The sequence below is a fragment of the Bos taurus genome, chromosome 19, assembly GCF_002263795.3.
Source record: "Bos taurus isolate L1 Dominette 01449 registration number 42190680 breed Hereford chromosome 19, ARS-UCD2.0, whole genome shotgun sequence".
Classification (NCBI taxonomy): domain Eukaryota; kingdom Metazoa; phylum Chordata; class Mammalia; order Artiodactyla; family Bovidae; genus Bos; species Bos taurus.
In genome coordinates, this window is record NC_037346.1 from 53,475,232 (window position 1) to 53,494,248 (window position 19,017).

The 19,017-nt window shown below is 54.2% G+C and overlaps 2 protein-coding genes across 3 annotated transcripts in view; both read left to right on the plus strand.

Annotated features, from left to right (window-relative positions):
• Positions 1-19,017, plus strand: part of TIMP2 (TIMP metallopeptidase inhibitor 2) — a 51,759-nt gene that overhangs the window by 14,397 nt on the left and 18,345 nt on the right.
• On the plus strand, positions 1,295-10,520 carry CEP295NL (CEP295 N-terminal like). 2 transcript variants are annotated; one of them, XM_024979500.2, is made up of 3 exons: positions 1,295-1,376; positions 2,325-2,467; positions 8,605-10,517. In XM_024979500.2, the coding sequence occupies exon 3, from the start codon at positions 8,778-8,780 to the stop codon at positions 10,452-10,454; it is 1,677 nt and encodes a 558-aa protein (XP_024835268.1). In that variant the 5' UTR covers positions 1,295-1,376; positions 2,325-2,467; positions 8,605-8,777; the 3' UTR covers positions 10,455-10,517. The 2 variants fall into 2 exon arrangements, with proteins under 2 accessions (XP_024835268.1, NP_001098501.2); NM_001105031.2 differs by having other exon boundaries at positions 1,307-1,347; positions 8,605-10,520.

Consider the following 19,017-nt stretch of genomic DNA (forward strand, 5'->3'; position numbering starts at 1 on the left):
AGAGGATGCCAGTGGTGGCTGTGCTGGGACATTCTGGAATGCCATCAAAGGCCCCACAGGCTGTAGGTTTTAGTCGTATTATCTGCCCTCCCCCCTGACCCCACTCCAAACTTGTCCCATGCTAAAGGTGAGTATCCATGACCTTGCTGAGAAGAGGCTAACAGACTGGGCGCTGAGTATGCTCTGGGGAAGGAGAAATAGACATAAGATTTTTGTATCTAGGGGGCCTGGAAGAGGGACCCAGAAAGTGGGTGGGGTGGGTTGTGGTTGAGGGGTTCAGAGGCAGAAATCCTCCCACCACGTGCCAGGTCAGGGACCAGATGACCTCTCCAGAGCCCTTCCAGCCCCACACAAAAGAGTTTCGTCCTTGGATCTGCTCTGCCTCCAAGATTCCAAGTTCCTGCTATTGACTTTGTCAAGAAACCAAACCCTGAGATCGGTTGCCATAACATCTCGGGACCAATATCACGTCCTCCAAACTAAATTTCTCAATTGTCATATTTGTGGTGAGTGCCCTTAGTCCTAGCCGTGAGGTCAGACTTGTATGATTTCTTAATTTGGGTGCTCAGTGGGGGCCCCAGGCCAGCATTCCATCCTCCCACCTCCAGTCAGCTCGGCTCAGCAGTGGATCCTGGAGGGGCAAACGCCCCCAACCTGAGTGGGACCAGACACCCTCCCTGTGGGAGGAGGGGTGGCCAGCGTTGTCAGGGAGCCCTGACCTTGAGGTGCCACAGCTCAGAAGAGAGACGCCCTGACGAGGACCACTGTGACCATGCTGTCAAGCTGGAACAGGAAGGGTTTTCTCCCTGCCAGGCCATCTTTAAACATCGAAAGCACGCAAGCGCGCTCTCAACAGGCATCTTCATGGTGCCCCTCTGCCATCCCTCTGCCCATTGCCATCCCTCTGCTCGTTACCGGGCACTTCCCAGGTGGCGCTGTTGGCAAAAAACCCGCCTGCCAGTGCAGGTAGACATAATAGACATGGGTTCAATCCCTAGTTTGGGACGATCCCCTGGAGAAGGAAGTGGCAACCCTCTCCAGTATTCTTGCCTGGAGAATCCCATGGACAGCAGGCTACATTCCATATAGGGTTGCAAAACGAGTCAGACACAACAGAAGTGACTTAGCATGCACGCATGCTGCTCATCGCCCCAGCTGTTTAAGCCAAGTCTTCTGTGATCAGTGGACCCACAACCGGTGTGCTGACACATGCTCACCCTCTGGCTGGCCCATCACTGTCCCTGACTTCACCCCTGGTCTGATGTCACAGCACAGCAGCTCTGTCGTTTCCATGGCAGCGGCTGCCAGAGTTCACCAGCTAGGGCGGGTGCTGGGCTGCTGGCGAAGGTGGGGAGCTGCGATTCCAGCCAACTTTGGTCAGTGGGCCCCAGAAACCCTATGCAGACCACCCAGGGCCGAGGTTCTTGGGTCCGGCACCTTATCCATTGTGGGGGCGGTGTTCTCTCTGTGGCCAGTGGTTTGGTGAGCCTCTGAAGGGGGCCCTAGGAAGTGGGCCAATAAGGATGTCCAGGCCACATGTCCAGAGGCTAACTGAAAGTCCTTGCACCACGGGGCTCTGCATCTACAGTTCGACTGGGGAGGATGGACAGTGGAAGCTAGTGGGACAGGGTTGGGAATGAATGTGGTGGTTTGCCGGGGGCGGGGATAGGTCATTATACAACAAGAACAGTTGTTGGCATGGGGGACCCCTGACCTAGGCGGGGTAGCCACAGTCATAAGGTTGGAGGGAAAGCGATTGACATTATCAAGTGACATTTAGCTGGATCAGCCATAAGCAACCCCCCACGCAGCTAACCTGGTGTCTCCCGTAATTTTGGAAGAGTCTATGCCTTATGACTCTCTTAATGAAGCTGGTTGGGAAGGTAACAGACACAATGACCGAGGCTTGTTCTCCTAAGAGGTTGGCTGCCTGGCCATCTCAGCTTTCTAGAACTGTCCTGGTCCTGAATGTGCATCAGGGAGATGGTTAAACATACAGGTTTACAAACAGCACACCAGGAGAAACCTGTGGTGGGGCCTGGCCAGGACTCATGGTCTCTGTCCATGATCATCTCCTTGCCAGGTGATTCTGATACAGCTGGCCTAACACCCAGCCGGCTTTAGGAACCACCACTTAACTGAGGGAGAGTTGCGAAGTGAGCAAAGACAGAAACTTCCGGGCAGGGAAGTGAGCAAAAGACGGAAACTCTGGGCAGCACCCGGGGTGTCACGAAGTGTGCTTTTAGAGGCTAGAACTCAGAGAAATGGAGTTTAAAGATGTTTCTGATGTGTGTTTTATCCCGGCTTGACTTGGATGTTTCCAGTGATGGGTGTCTCACTACCTATCAAGTCAGCCCAATGATTTCAAGACAGCCCTGTAGAAAGTGCTGCTTTCCATCTTGGCCAATTTCTGCCTCCCTGTAATGTGTTCTCAGTGGTCTGGTCCAGGCATCTGGAGACACGCACAGTAAGTACCACCCTCTTTTCTAAACAGCTTGCCAAACTTGTGGGTGTTTCTGATAGTGATGAGCATCTGCCCAGATGGATGTTGCTGTTATCATCCCCATCTTACAGGCAAACACACTGAGGCGCCTAGGGTTAAGAAACATGCCCTAGGTCACACAACTGCTCAATACTCTGAACCACCAGAGTATACTGTTCTAGACTTTTCTACCACCTGCAAGCATCCCTCCAAACATTCTTGGTTCCATAGGGCTTTCCTTCCTATGACCTGTTTTTGTCTACTTTTTTCATTCTCCTGAACTTTGAGGCCCTCCTCATCCGTAAGCATTCTCTGTCTTTCTGAACCCTATCTGGGAAGAGACAGCCTCTCCCTTACTCAGGTTTTCTCCTTATCTAGTAAATGTGTCGTTCTTATTTAGTATTCATATATTTTTTATATATTGTTTTATTTATTTATTTAGGCTGTTCTGGGTCTTCGTTGCTGAGGGCTTTTCTCTAGCTGCAGTGCACAGGCTTCTTCTCGGTGCGTGGATTTCTCATTGCGGTGGCTTTCTTGTTGCGGAGCACAGGCTCTAGGCATTTGGGCTTCAGCAGTTGCAGCACGTGGGCTCGGTAGAGGTTACGGGGCTCTAGAGCACAGGCGCAGCAGTTGTGGCACGTGGGCCCAGTTGCTCTGCAGCATGTGGGACCCTCCCAGACCAGGGATTGAACCTGTGTCTCCTGCATTGGCAGGCAGATTCTCCACCATTGAGCCACCAGGGAAACCCTGCTGTATATTTTCTGTTAGGTGAATTCCTAAACATTTCAGTAATTATTTTTTGATTTTGAAACTTCCGGACTATTTTGTTTGGATCCTCACACATCCTGTGGGGTGGGAATGGCGTGGATATTCTTCCAAGTACCTATTTCACGGGGCTGGGCTGGATCATTATCCTGCTTGTCTTTGGCACTTGTAGCAGAACAGGTAAAGATCACGTTGGCTGTTTTGGTGGCCACAGGTCTCTGCCGACTCTGAGCTCCTAGCTGGCTCAGACCCTCTCGTTTCCTGCTTTGCTTCTTTAGAAACTATGGTCTCCCACTTGGCACATGCAGGGTTGGACGTGGAGACCCACATGTGGGTTGTCAATGGGTTCCCAGGACACTTGGCCTTGTTAGATCTGACCAGGTGTTCAAACCTGTGCAAAATCTGAGCTGAAGCCTTGCATTCCAGCAGCATGGCTGCTGTTCCATCTCCTTGTGGGTTATTGTGTGCTGGGGATGTCCCATTCGGCGACAATGGACTTGGACTCAGACGCTTGTGCACTTGACTCATGGAAAGCCCATCAGAGCCCCAGACTCTGTTCAGTCTTCTGGCTTTAGACACAGTTTTAAGACAGTTCTCTGTGTGAGTCCCAGTCAGTCCAGAGCAGTTTAGAAGCTGTATGAGAAAAGGGGGCTAAGACGCCGTCAGACCTCCCAGAAAGTTACAACTATGGAGGAAGCTGTGAAAAGGCGACTGAAATTATATTCTGGGGTTATTTCGTTCAGAGGAATTGTGTCATATATGTATGGTTTTTGATGTTGTTCAGTTCCCAAGTAGTATCCAGCCCCATGGACTACAGCCTGCCAGGCTCCTCTGTCCTCCACTATCTCCCCGAGTTTGCTCAAATTCATGTCCATTGAGTCAGTGATGTTATCTAACTATCTCATACTCTGTTGCCTCCTTCTCCTTTTGCTTTCAATCTTTCCCAGCATCTGGGTCTTTTCCAGTGAGTCAGTTCTTTGCATCAGGTGACCAAAGTATTGGAGCTTCAGCTTCAGTAACAGTCCTTCCAATGAATATTCAGAATATTCAGAAATGTTTTTTGAGGGGTCCTATATATCTTCAAAGCCCTTGAGGGATTTTCTATATTGTAGTTCTAAAGGTAATCCAGAGTTCTAAAAAGGTCAAGTTATATCTCTTCTGTACACTCAGGAGACAGAGAAATGTTTAACTTTACGTGTGAAAGAGCTTTAATTACATGGAAAGGTTCTCTCTGGCCATGCCACTAATTGGGGGCCCTTTTATTTCTATTTTTAAATGTTTCAAAGAAAATGTGCTAAACCATGTCACCTGGGCGTTGAGTCTGTGAGCCTTGGGAGAAAAGCCGGAGCATTTTTCTCGTTGCTGTGGAAATCAGGGGCCACCTTGTCAGGGAGGAGGAACCAGACCAGGTCTGGGAAAGGTGGGCGGGTGGCATGAGGAGGGGTTCTGTTTGAGGAAGAAGGACGGGATTGAGCACGGTGAAGGCGCTGGACTTGCGTGGGGGGCGTTTGGGATGGCTCGGAGCCTGGCTGGCTGCGGAGAAGGGGGCAAGATCATGAACTGCCAGAATGTTCCCAAGCCTGCAGATCAGGGATCGACCAACTGACTCTGGGAGATGGTTAACCGAGCACATTCCTGGGCCCCCTTCCCACTGAGGCTGGGGTGGGATCATCAGTCTGAGGCAGGGCCCCAGAATCTGCATTTTAGCCAGTAGCTCGGGCGACCGTGATGCAAGTGACCTCACATCCTGCTTGGAGACTTGCTTTGCGGACCAGGGAGCTGGTTGCAGATGCTGAAGGGACACAGCTGGCTGAGTCAGAACAGTGGCTGTAACCACAGTGCCGGGGAGGAGGGCAGGGGTGGCGTGGAGATGGGGGAGGTGACAAAAGCCTGGTTAGGAGGCTCAGGTGAGACCCTTCGATCCAGCCTACCTGGCATCAGAGCCTCACCGCCTCCCTTGTGGTCACTATTCCTCCTCGTTGGACTGGGGTTGCCTTGGAGGCTCCGTTGAGGGGTTAGAAGGCAGGAGGGCTGCTGTGGGCCTGGGTGCTTCCCGGTGGCCTGGGAGGGGGTCTGCCTTGGCTGAAGAGTCATCTGAGCCGCTGCCCAGGTGACCACCGAGGGCTGGCTCTGCGCACCAGGGACGGCAGAGGGTGAGAGGAGAATGGGCCCAGTGTTCCTCACGGCGGCCGTGCTGAGCGGGCCTTCTGTAAGGACGGGGCTGTGGCTTCCTGAGGGGTTGAGGGTGGCGGTCACAGCCCAGCCTGTCCCCCTCTGGGGGAGCAGGAGCAGAAGACCCAAGGGAGAACTGGACGCCCAGAGCATTCTGGTCTGGTCAGTGAGCAGGGCAGGGCTTGGAGATGAGGGCCTCAGGGAGCTGGGGACATGGGCAGAGGGCCAGGTGCATCTGCCAGTTGCTCTAGGGTTTTCAGTTCCTGAACAAGGGAGCTGACTAATTTCTGGGCTTTTTCCCCCAAGGTCACCATCCAGATGTTATAGGTTTTCATCCATTTGCATGTCTCTAGGAAAATCAACTGGCCTGCACTGGGGCGCCTGCCCCAGCCGCCCTGGCTTGGGCTGTAACGGGGTGATTGAGTGGGTGGGGGCCCTCCAGAGTGGGAGACGCTCGTCCAGGTTATGCTGATCGTCACCCGTTAGCAGTGCAATTTACGCTGTTCTCTCCAGCTGTCTTCCAAGATGGACAAAGAAACCTTCACAGCTCTGTCCCTCTCCTCATCTGTTTGGACACCCCTATGGGCATTCCTGTGCTGTTCTCAGTTACTCGGTCATGTCTGACTCTTTGCAGCCCCATGGACTGTAGCTGGAGAGGCTCCTCTGTCCATGGAGATTCTCCAGACAAGAATACTGGGTGGGTTACCATGCCCTCCTCCAGGGGATCTTCCCAAGCCAGGGATCAAACCAAGGGCTCCCTCATTGCAGGCGGATTCTTTGCCATCTGAGCCACCAGGGAAGCCTGTGGCCATTCCTAAGGGTAGGAAAAGCTGTCTCTGATGTTTGGGACTCAGATTCAAACCCAGCTCGTCCCTGTGAGCTGGGACAGTTACTCAGTTTCTGTGCTTCCCCTTCTTCGTGTAGGGACATGATTTCCTTTTCCTTGGGCATGTACTTAGGTAGATCTACTTTTACCTTTTACTTACGGCTGCACTGGGTCTTCATTGCTTGGCATGGGCTTTCTCTAGTTGCAGTGAGCAGGGGCTACCCTCCAGTTGCAGTGCTTGGACTTCTTACTGCAGGGGCTTCTCAGTTGTGGCACGTGGGCTTAGTTTACCCCGAGGCATGTGGAATCTTCCTGGACCAGGGATCAAACCAGTGTCGCCTGCATTGGCAGGCAGATTCTTAACCACTGGACCATCAGGGAAGTCCCATACATTTACCTTTGTATAACACTGCGAAACTTTTTCAGAACAGCTGCAGCATTTTGCATCCCCACCAGGAACCAGAAGCCTGTGAGGGTTCCGATGTCCCCAGGCCCTCGCCAACATTTGTCATTGCCTGTCTCTTTCATTGTAGCCATCCTAGTGGGTGTGAAGTGGTATCTTCATTTGGCATTTCCCTGATGAGGGTTGATGTTGACCATCTTGTTATGGGCTTTTATCAGCCATACATAAACCTTCTTTGGTGATGTGTATATTTCAGCCTTTTGCCCATTTTTAAATGGATTGTTTGTTGTCTTCTTACTGGGTCGTACGAGTAGTTTATACCAACTGATTCAGGTCTTTTGTTGAGTGTGTGATTTGCAGGTATTTCCTTCCAGTCCGTGTCTTATGTTTATACCTATTAACAATGTCTTTTGAAGTGCAAAGGTTTTTAATACTGATGATGCCAAACTTATCAATTTCTTATATTGTTTTTGCTCTTGGAGTTGTATCTAAGAATGTGTGCCTAGTCTGAGGTCAGGAAATTACACTTCTGCTTTCTTCTAATTGTAGCTTTAGACTTTACATTAAGGTCTATGATCCATTTGCATTAATTTTTGTATATGATATACAATTTTGTATATGGTAAGACAGGGTCTAAATTAATCTTTTTTGTATGTGGATACCCGTGTCACTTTGGTTGAAAATATCAACCATTGTGTTTAACGCCCTAGCTTTCTCTTTCTCTCTCCTCTTGCTCATCATGGGGGTTGGCAGACTGGTAGAATATGGTATTAACCAGGTTTCCACATGTCTAACTGCATGATCACAGTTACCAAAAGCTGGTGGCTATGTGACCATTGGTCAAAGACAAGATGTCTACCTGAGCAGCAGCTGCCACTTGCCAGCTGTGTGATCTGGGTCAAGTTTCTCAGTTGCTCCCTGCCTCAGTTTCCCCACCTGTGAACCAGGGGTGCACAGGTTCATTCACCCTTGCACCCTCGATAACTCCTTACCTCCAGGGTTACTGGAAAAAAGACAAGTGGAGGGCAGCCCGCACAGTTCACATTAGTTGTTCCAATTGATGCAGTGGGATTTCTGGGGACCACCATTACTTTGAGCTAAAATTTGCTCAGCCTGACTCCACCCCTCATACCCTAAGATGAAAGAAGGGAAGGGAATCCTACACAGCTGAAGTGGGCTCCGCCGTCCAGGAGGCGGCTCATGTAGCCCACAAATAATGGCGTTTTTGGACACCAGCTGTGAGTGGCCACAGGCTCCATACTCTTTTTTTCTGGTATAAATGCAGGTCCTTCTTTAGGAAGGTCTGGTGGAGCACGTGTCCCTGCCTGATGCCAAAGAGATGTGAAAAAAGAGATACCACCAGCTTAACCTCTGTTTGCACTGAATTTTAGTACAAACATTCGATCCGCAGTCATCTGTGCACCTCCCCCCACCCACGCGCACACACGCACACACCTTTCTTGCCGGGGTGTGTTCCTCCTACACTCCTTCCTCCTTTCATTTATAAGTAGCTCCCTCCAGAGGGCCAGGCATTTGCACACACCCCCCTGACCCGAGCCCTAACTCGTCTCCTAAGGTGGGGTCTTAACCTCAGCACTGTGGACATTGAGGGCCAGGTCCCTGCTAGTCGCAGGGCCGCCGTCCTGTGCATCACAGGCTGTTTCATAGCAGCCCTGCATCCACCCACTAGATGCCTGTAGCACTGCCCGCTCCTCCAGGTGTGGCAACCAAAACTGTCTCCAGAAATGGCCACACGTGCCCCTCTGAAGCAAAACCACCCTCTGCTGAGAATAGCTGCCCTGCAGGTCTTGTGTGGAGGCTTGTGAGACAGAAATCGGGAGCTGAGAACGGGCCCTTGCGGGTGGGGGTCTGGAGGACAGTCTGAAGGGACGGGTCACCTCCCCTAGGCACCCCCAGCCCGCCACACTCAGAGTCCCCCCTTTGCCTTGTCTCCAGGGTCTCGCTTTCCTTGGAACACTCAGGGCAGCTCTGTGCATCCTTCTTCCGGGTGGGCTTGACCCAGAACAGCCGTGGCAGCTGTGGCCTCTCGGCCCCTGGTGCCCTTGAACCTCCGCTCTCTCGGTTCCTACCACCTTCTCTCCAAAGCTGTGTCTGTACAAGTCCCTGACATGCGAAGAAGCTCGGAGAGAGCTGCTCGACAGAGCCCCAGTCCCGACAAGGAAGCCTGGTTCTCGAGGCAGAACCTTTCGGACAGATTGCTCCAGGTCCGAGAGAAGGGAGCCCTGGCCCCGCAGAGAAGACAGAAGGACCCCCAGCAGCGGAAGACACAGCTGCTCCAGCGCTTGGTCGAGGAGCTGAAGGCAGAGTGGCCGGAGGCCCTGGACCAGCAAATTCGAGGCCTGGGGCGGCTGTACTTAGCGCATCTGTTGGGCTCGGGGGGCGAACGGGCTGAGGACCATGAACCTGACTCAGAGGGCTCGGCCCAGCGGGGAGCAGCCAGGTTGCCCAGGGCCAAGGGGAAGCACAGAGTGGCCGCGCGGGAGGAGAAGGGACGCAGGGAGGAGCTGGCCCGACGGCAACCCTGGTGCGCCACGTCCCGGAGGAGAGCAGTGGACCGAGAGAGGCAGGGGGCCTCCAGAGCCACGGGCCCATGTCCCCCTTCCCTGAGCCCCCCGGAGAGGAGCAAAGGAAAACGAGCGCCTTCCACGAAGACCGGCGGGGGCTGCCGTCATGGGACAAATGTGGAGAAGCTCTTGGCTGCCCCGGAGGGGATCAAGCGCCTGGAGGAACAGGAGAGTGACGCAGCCAGGGAGGGCAGGAGGCAGCTGGGGAAGCGGCCAGCTCGTCGTCAAGGCCCGAAAAACAACTGTCTGGATCAGAGCCCCGAAGGCAAAGCCGACCACCTGGAACAGCTGTGTCCAGTCGGCTCGACCCACAGAAGGGGGGCCTCGCCGCCCGCGAAGCTCGGGAACAAGAGCAAGTGGCAGAGAGAGCTGGAATTTGCCTTCGAAGAGTTGTTTGATACCAACAGGAAGCTGAAAAAACACCTGACCTCGCAGCTGGATCTCAAGCCCGGGGTGGAGCAGAGCCCTGGGGAAGACCAGAACTTCAAGGAGGAGACGCAAGCACGGAGAAGGGAGAGCCAGAGAGAGAAGGTGGAAGGAGATGCAGAGATTCATGTGGTGTCTGCCGGGGAGCCCACGAATCCAGTGGGGATGGAAGCCCACCTGACGCCGTCCAGAACCAGCTTGCAAAAGTTTCTAAGCAAGCTCGAGAACCAGAAATACCATAGGATGGCCAAGGGCGTGGTTAAGAGCGACAGTACACTTTGGTCTCCTGGAGCAGGAACCTCTCTGGATGAAAAGGACTGGCTCTTCTGCAGCCCTGGATCCGGATGGGAACCGGCCCAACTGGATGCGCTGGTGCAGGGCTCCCTTCAGCTTCACCCGCAAGAACAGGCAGACAGGGTTGGCTTGATGGCAGCAATGCAGAAGCAGAAGATGCAGGTGGAGCAAAGAAGCATAAAGCAGCTGGACCTGCTCGAGCAGATCGAACACCACAAGGTGAGCTTGGAGGCCGACCTCCAGACGGAGCTGAAAGATGGCAGGAGGGGACAGAGGCAAGCTCGTCTGGTTCATCCGAAGCCTGACTCCCCTCCAGACCCAGAGAAGGAAGGCGGGTATGACCGCAGCCCCACTTCCCCCTCGGCTGCCATCGTCGACGATGACAGGCACAGTCAGATGATCCGTGACATTCAACAGCAGATTCTAGAGCAAAACAAGTTGCACAAGCAGTTTCTTAAAGAAGCCAGGAAACGCTTGCTGGAGTTTCAGAAAATATGTTAAAAGTGAGAGTCCCACCCATGGTAAATACATCGCTGATAACTGGGCGTTCTGCCGGAACTGGTAGTACCCAAGCCTGTGCGATTGTATTTGCGTCATCTGCTCAGAAACCCGTAGCCTCTTTAAAATGGGCCATCAGTCATCCTCCTGTGCTTTTGGCCCGAGTTCCTCTGCAGAAATCCTACTTACTCCCAATCTTGCCTTTAAAAACTAAGTCCTATTCGGAAAGAATCCTTAGCACGAAAATAAGAACCCGTGTAGGGCGCGGTATGTGGGTCTGGCCAGCGTTAGCCCAGAGGTGTGTCCTGGAGCTGAGGCTGTTTTCATGTACCGCGAGCGCAGATGGAAGTGCCAGGTACATTTAAGCGCTTCAGATGTTTTAGTCGAATAAACACTGGACTTTGAGGGGCATCCAAGGTCAGACGGGCGCAATTTCAAAAGATACATCATTGGTTGCTTAGCCAGTGGCTGAGACGTTCACGGAGAGGTCTAACGAAAATCTTTCCGTCTTTTCAAAGCAACGTCGTTTCATAGGACATCACTTGGTAACATTCTTGTAAATTTACTATTAGAAAGTGGCAGAGAGGGAGAGAGGGGGGTGGGAGCAAGAGGAAGAAAGAGGAAAGAGGAGAAAAGAAAGGGGAAATGCTTCTCAGTGACACAGCCCTACAGACTCCTTTGGGGCTGGCAGTGGTGGGGGAGGGAGGCGGCGGGGAATAGGGTGTCTGATCGGTTGCCTTTTTCCCAGCTGTACTCCTGACCCAGAAGCCTCAGTAGCCACAGAGACCCTACACTGGATGGGGCTTTATCTACCAGTTGCATACTTAAGGATTGGAATGGAGTGGACAAACCTTTTCTGCAAGGAGCTGAGAGTAGCATTCTAAGCTTCACTGGCCATATCGTCTCTGTGGCAACTACTCAATGCCTGGAAGGCAGCCATAGACTACATGAATGGGTGTGACCGAGTTCCAATAAGACTTGATTTACAAAAATAAGGGGTAGGCAGGCTTTGGCCCTCAAGCCAGCATTAGCTGACCCCTGGGCTTAGCATATCAAGGAGATGGGCCTCCCTCCCTCCCTTCCAGGAACCTCAGCTGTCCTGAGTAGGAGCCCCTCTTCAGTCATGGTATGTGGGCATCACTGGGCCATCAATGGCCTTTTTAATCTTACGTAGTTTTGCACCAGAGCCTAGCTGTAGTGACCAACAGGGAGTGAAGGCAGGGTCTGTTGGGACCCCAGCCTGCCCACATGTAGACGGTATAATCATCACCTATGAGCCCACCATTCAAATCTGAGATCTGAAATATTTGCCGAAAACCAGCTTTATCTGTGTGCCCCTTCCCTCTTCTGTATGCTGTTCCTCCTTAGCTGTACTGTGTATCCGCAGAACTTGGGAGTTGTCCCCACTTCACACACCAGAACACACCCTGTATTGTTCAGCTTTACTTAGGCTTGACCCCTATAAAAAGGATGTTACAGCACATGTGGTCTTTTGGAAGCTCTTTTGGACCCAGCGTAGTGAGTTCGTCCATCTCACAGGCAGGTGTCAGGTTTGCTGCTGCGTCCCGTTATCGTGGGAGCCTCTGAGCCTCCTTCCCACCGCTGCCTGTTTTGGGCCAGTTCCCGAAATGAGAATAACATCCCTGATGCACGGGGGTCAAAAGGCCTGGCATCAGAAAGTGCTTTGGGGATGTGTGGCCACCCCAGCTGGGACGGAGGTGTGGGAAAGGTCTCCTTCCTCCTTTCCTTCCCATTTTCACCTCTTTTTTGCCTCTGGAAAATGTTGGCCTGACCTTGCACCATTTTTTCCTGTGCAAATATTGACTGGCAGACACTGCCTCACAAGCCTGGAGGTGAACAGTGAACAACACGCACACGGAAACATTACATTCTGGTGGAGGATACAGGTAACAAGTGACCACAGAGACTTAGATGGCGATGGAAGAATACTCAGAGAGGCAGGGTGAGTGGCTGGATGCGTGTCTCTGAGCATCCAGCCCCCAGCCCCTGAACGTGCCCGTTTGTATGGAGCAGTAATGGCATCCAGCAAGGTGTTTGGTGGGTTTTTGTGTTTTTTTTGGTTTTGTTTTAAAATCAATAGTTTTGAGTGAGGATCCTCCCACCATCTCATGTCTCCAGCATGTGGGTCTCTGTTGTCTGTGGCTTTCCCATTTGAGGTAGAGAAAATGTTTGATCCCAGCCCCATTTCTCTGATCTGCTTCTGCAAAGTCATGGGTCAGGGCTGCAGAGCCGCTCAGTGTGGTCTGAGTCCAGCGTGAATAAAAACAAAAGTCCTGGGGCTGGGAGACCTTTGTCACTCCTGGGCCAAATGAGTATTCCCTCCAGGGAGGGGCACAGGCCTTCAGCAGGTGCTCAGCCAGAACTCCGTCTGTCGCCATGGGATTGCCTCGGTCTGAGGGTGGAGGGGACACCCTGGGGTCACCGGGTTTAAAGCCGTGGCCACGATGGGACCCAAACACTGAGTAATGGTGTTCTCCTGACTCGGCCTGGAAGCCACAGTCTGATGAAGGGGCAAGCCTGCCTTTGAGTGCGTTATTTTTGTTTCCACTTTCAAAGGTCGTGTTTGCGCCTCGTGTGTTCTAGGTGAGGAATCGTCCCCTCTTGGCCACACTTGAGCTAAAAGTAGGTGTCGGGGAAGGGCAGTGAGACATGGTGGAGGGTGACTCATCTCTGCCCGGACGGTCCCTCCCACACTGTCCCCCAGCAGCTGTATGAGACACCTTGCCCTTCTCCGCCTGACCTGCGGAAGACCGAAGCGGGGTGGTCTAGAGCACCCTCTTGCCCGGACCAGCAATGTGAGCAACAGAACAGCCCTCCAGGACCACCTCCCCCCAAACAGGTGACCCTCCAGTGGTTCCCAGCAGAGGCGTCACCGGTCACTTTGATCTCAGTGGTGTCCCAGGGGCCCACTGTGGCGTCTGCGAAGACACCGCCTTCACTCCTTGTTGGTCACTTTGATGCGACCGGATGCAGGTGCCAAGGACCCTGGGGCAGCGCCCCCAGGACAGTTTCCACCCAGTCCTTCCAGAGAGCAGTGGGGACCCCGACATGGTGGCTCCTCCTAGGGGGTCCTCCCTCCTTCCCCCATGGGCTCTTCCTCTCTGAAATTGCATCTTCTAGAACGTTCCCCTGGTTGTGTGCTTCCATCCCCACACTTGGGGCAGCTTCCTTGTTCCTGTTTCTCTCTGGGTCATCAGGTCACGTCCTTGCAGCCAGATGGTGGCCCCTGGGGAAGGCCTCCATGGCCGATGGGCTGGTGGACAGCCCCGTCCCCCCCGCCCGTTTGCCCAAGCAATCTGCACGGGGCAGGCAGCATCTGTGGTACCTGTCACAAGGTCCACTCTCCACGGGCACATGTGAGCCGGCAGTGACGGATAAGAAGCGGGACAAGGGACAGCAGTTCAGCCGAGATGGCGGGACAGGTCCTGCCCTGGTGGGGCCAGGGGGGCACCCTTGGTTTTGGATGTGTCCCCGCATTCCGTGGGTGCTGCCCTGGGGGTCCTCGTGCCTGTCCCCTCCCCCATCCAGCCAGGTGCTGGGTTGCAGCGTGCACGAGAACATCCAGAAACTCAGAAATGTAAAATGACGGGAAGATAGGTTTTTAAAATTGAGGCGTGGGGCAGGGGTGCCTCTTCCGGTGAGCCGAAGGAGGCCATAAGGAGCGGCCACTTCTTGCCTCCACGCTATTTGCTCTGTAACAGGATGGAGAGTCGATGGCAGAGCGTAGCCTACCCTCATCCCGGCCTGGAGACGAGGTGGGGGGGTGGATTGCACCCCACACACCACCCACACACCACCCACTCCAAGGGGCAGGTGAGCTAAGCTCACGAGGACTAGCTGAGGAGTGGGCGCATGACCTCCCAGCCCGCTCACCCAGAATCCCTCCACAGTGGCAGCTGGAGGTGTGGTCCTGGGATTCCCGCCTTCCCTTCCCTGCCCCTGGCTCCTGAGCAGTGTGGTGCGTCAGGGTCAGCCCACAGACCACGTGCTTCAGCATCCCACGCCAGGGCCGCCGCTGCAGCAGTGTCCACGCGGATGGGGCCTGAGCCACCGGCCCTCTGTGTGTGTTCACACCCTAAAGTGAGACCTGCCCAAGGTCCCGGCCCACCAGTGAGGATGCGACCTTTGTCTGCTGCCCCTTGCTTCTCTGCTGTCCATCCGGCCCCTTCCTCAGCCTGCGGGCGGGGAGGGATGAAGGCAAGGCGGGGTAGCCCGGAGTCCTCCCAGCGTCTCTCCCAGCCTCCCACTGCCCCCTGCCCCGCCCAGTCCTGCTCCTGCCCCCGCTCCGGGCTCCAGGCTTGGGTTTGCAGGGCTGAGCTTGGCTCCTCCTCAGGGTCTTGGCGGAGAAAGTGCAGAGCAGCAGTTCCCTCCACAAAGCCGCACTGTTCTCAGCAAATCCTCCCAGGAGCGGGATGCATTTTTTTCAAGTGATTCAGCAGCACGTGAATGGGAAGGGCCCCGAGCCCAAGGCTTAGGAGACCGTGATCAAGGCCTCTGGCGTGAGATCCCACTGGGCCGACAGCGAGAAAGGAGGAAGGGTGGTGGGGCTTGAGTCGCGGTTCTATCCGGGTCCTGGGGGGGGGGGGGGGGGGCGGGGCGGTCAGGAGGGCAGCTTGAAGTGGGGCAGTGAGGCCTGCAGCGTGTGTCTGCATGGCAAGGCTCTCCTAGAGTTGCTTCTCTCCTGCTTCCCAGGGGAGCCAAAGCAAACGAACAGAAAATGGAGATGGGCAAGCTGGTCTCCATGGAGACGGGGCATCCAGTGGACAGCCGCTCACGTGTGTGTGCTAGAATCTTGAGCAACAAGGGCGGGCCTGGCAGATCCTCAGGTAGCAGGCTCTCAAGCAGCGTGGACCAGGGCTGGGGCTGTGGTGCTATTTCCTGTTGTCTGTCTGCACCGTCCCTGCCCCACCCTCGATTCCCGAATAAACACATCTGCGATGAGCAGTTATCATTCCAGGAGTTTTTGACCTTGGCCTGAGTCATGCTGGCCAAGTCTTGACCTCACCCTAGAGAGCCCAGCCCTGCTCTGCCCTGGACATCTGTTGGCTCCTGGAGTTGGGGAGGTCTGGGAAGCTTTGGGGGACCTGGTGGTGGGGGCAGGGTGCAGTCTCTCACAGCTGCTGCAGGGACAGATGAAACCCTCAGTTGCCTGCAGCATCTCAGGGCTGTTTCTGATTACTTCATTTCCCTGAAAGCAGCGAACTTTGAGGTCTCCCCCAGCCGGACTGAAAGGGGCCCAGCCTTGAGGCCAGGGAAGGCAGAGCTGAGTACCCGGGGAGAGCTCCCAGGGCTGTGTCCACCAAGGGACATCTGGGAAGGTGAGGGCTGGGTGCACAGTGAGGCTGGAGGGGAGGTGGGGCTGGATGCTCCCAGGGATTTCCAGGCACCAGGCCAGCGCTGACGTCATGCATTCCTGTGACATCTCCCAGGACCCGCAGCCACACCCTGTTTCCATGTGCTGTTTAGTAGGGAGGGGCGTGGCCCTGAAACGTGGGGCATCAGAGCAGTCTGCAGTCCCTGTGAGCATGACCCTGTCTCTTAAGTCACCATCTACCCTCCCCCCATTGCCACTCCAGCCAGAGAAGTTTGTCTCCCCTGCCCCCACTAAACAAGCAGATGCAACCCCATTCCCAAGGCTCACAGCGTCTTTACCACACACCCCACGGCCCCCTGAGATGATTTAGTTACATGCAAGCAGTTAGAACTCTTTCAGTAATACCAGGCCACAGCTCTGAAAAAATATAATCATTCCATTACAGCTTCAGAGGGCAGAGCAGCCAACTGTGTGTCTGGGATGGTAGATGCAGGAAGAGGGTGCCCCTCGCTCTCCTGACTCTAGCCTCAAAGGTTAGTGGCAGCTAGGATAGAGGTGCCCCCGTTCACATCCCCCTGAGACTTGGAACACGTTCATCAATCAAAGGTTAAGGGGCCTCAGCCAGGTCAACCAGCCTACAGTGTCACTGTGTTCACCCAAAAGGGACAGGAGACCGTCAGCTAAAGTGGCAGCCCCAGGATGTCACTGCAGGGATTAAGCAAAGACTTCGGTGGCTCTGTGATTTGAGGGTATAGATGTCTACACTCGAGGTGCCCATTCTCCAGTGAGTGTAGACAAAAGTGTGGAATCCTCCAGCCCCCTCCCAAGTACCCCAGTGGAGCAGAGCACAGCTGGAGAGTGGGGGTCTGGAGCCCAGCCTGAAATGAGTGGGGGCTAGGAAGGACTGATGCTGAAGCTCCAGTACTTTGACCACCTGATGCTAAGAGTTGACTCATTGGAAAAGACCCTAATGATGAGAAGGATTGAGGGCAGGAGGAAAAGGGGGCAACAGAGGATGAGATGGTTGAATGGCATCACGATTCAATGGACATGAGTCTGAGCAAACTCAGGGAGGTCGTGAAGGACAGGGAAGCCCGGCGTGCTGCAGTTCACAGGGTTGCAAAGAGTCAGACATGACTTAGTAACTGAACAAGGTCCTGTCTGGAGCAAAATTGTTTCTATCTGAACTGTTCTGAAACGGTTGGTGCGTAATTCTTCCCAGAGACAAGCAGATGGACCAGGCGACCGTTCTGTTTGCAAACCAGGGCTCCCATTCCAGGCACAGCAACAGAGCGGCCCCCCATCCACTCTTGACTGGGGCCAGTAGGGTCTTTGGCTGATGTGCTGGCCAAAGTCCCCTGACCCCTCCCCTGCAGTAGGTGACTCTCAGGCCGTGTGTCCCTCACCAGGGGGACCACTGGGCATTTTCCATGTGACTGTGAGCAAGATTGAAGAGCAAGGCAGTGGGGTCCTGGTTAATGCCATCTCCCTGGGCAACCCTCCCAGGTCCAAGCAGAGGCTGCGGTAGGTGCGCTGGCCTGGGAGAGGACTGGTGGCTTCTGTAGACCCTGAGCCACCCTTGTCAGCTTGAGTCAGTACACACGTAAGGTTCAGATGGTTCAGGCCGGATTTTGACCTTGTATTTAGATGGATGTTTTTCCGAATCCTGGAGATGCCCACAACTCTTCCAGGCAGACCCGTGATTTTTTTATTAAGCTGGAAGCTGTGCAAGGGCTGGCACTGGGCGCTTGGGATTCAGGGATGTTGAGTGTGTTGGGGCAAGGCTGTGAACATTTACAAGTCAGAGTCCTGACATCCAGGGGCTTACCGTGCTCTGGGGTCGGGAGCCCATGCTGGCAGAGTGGCCTCACTGGGAAAGGTCCTATAGTATATATATGTAGCATATGGGGTGCCTCCAGAGAGCATTTGGGCCCGTGGCAAGACAAGATAATTCAGTTTATTTCAGTGTGAAATAAATGAATTTCAGAAAGGCAGTTCTCCTTGGGGGGGTCTGGCTTCCCCACAGACTATGTCCTTGGCTTATTCTTAGCCTCCATTGCTTCCCCGATAAGGTCCGCAGACACTGGAGGATTCATGTCAGTGGGAGAGACTTGAATCAACATGGGCCGGTCAAGTGTGCTGTTCTTCTGGCCACACCATGTGCTGGGGACACCCAAGATTTCCTGCCCGTCCTCTCCGTGTCCCCTCCCCGGCTCCCCACCCAGGGCAGTGGCACAGTCTGGCCTCCGTTGGTTTTGCCTGGGCTGTCGTCATCTCTCCAAGTCTGAACGTCGCCTGTGTTCCTTGGATGGTCGTCCGCAACCTTGACTTTCCATCCACTCCGTTCTTTTCCATCCCATATCTGGCTGGGCGGACTAAGGATTGTTTTTGCAGGCTCCTAGTGGGGGAAGTGACGTCGTGTGGTGTCCACAGCCCAGGGGTGGGGCCGGGTGCTCTGCGGTCGCGTGTGCTTTGAATTAAGTCCACGGTTGTGCATTCCAGTAGCCAACATCTGGCGGTGAATTCATCAGCCAGCAAATCACCCTTGATCTCAAACCCAGATGTTGTGTTCACAGCCGAAGGGAAAGAAACAGAAATTTGAGCAGCCTGGGGAGAGGCCATCATTTTGGGGTGCAGAGCAGTCAGAACAGGGATCTTTGTAAAGACCCTCCCTCCTGCTGCTGCCTTTGGTTCTTGAGGGGCAGGGCGGTGGAGCAGAGCTGTCTGCTCTTGGGGGTAGACAGGACATAACCTGATCCCCAGCCCCAGGGCCAGACATTGGGCTCAGCACGCAGCAGGTGTTTGGTAAACAGGAGTTCATGCCTCGATTTTAATTTCTTCCCAGATTCTTCGGGTCTCTTCGCTACTCCCCAGCCCTGTCCTTTGGGCCTGGGTGTCAGAGAGGCCCTTCCCTCACTTGGAGTGGCTCCAGTCCAGAGCTCAGGGTGATGCCATCGTTCTGGGTGCAGGAAACGTGTTTCTGGAACGTTCTCCTTGTGTCTTCCTCTGTCTGCCATTGGCAGGTAGAGATGGTGCTCCTCTGTTTTCCAGCCCATCATCCATCTGTCTTGCCTGGGTTGGATCTTCTTGAAGGCAAGCTTTCTTACTGAAGACTTTCCCCTATCTTGCACCTTTTTCCCTTTGGACAACAGAATGGGGGTCCGGGTTTGTCCTTAAAAGGTAGCCCAACTCTGAGCTTGGCAGGGAAGACAGTCCCCACTCTGACTCGTG

Excerpts from the sequence above, each read along its gene's own strand:
- CEP295NL (XM_024979500.2), top strand. The coding sequence starts at position 8,778 with ATGCGAAGAAGCTCGGAGAGAGCTGCTCGACAGAGCCCCAGTCCCGAC.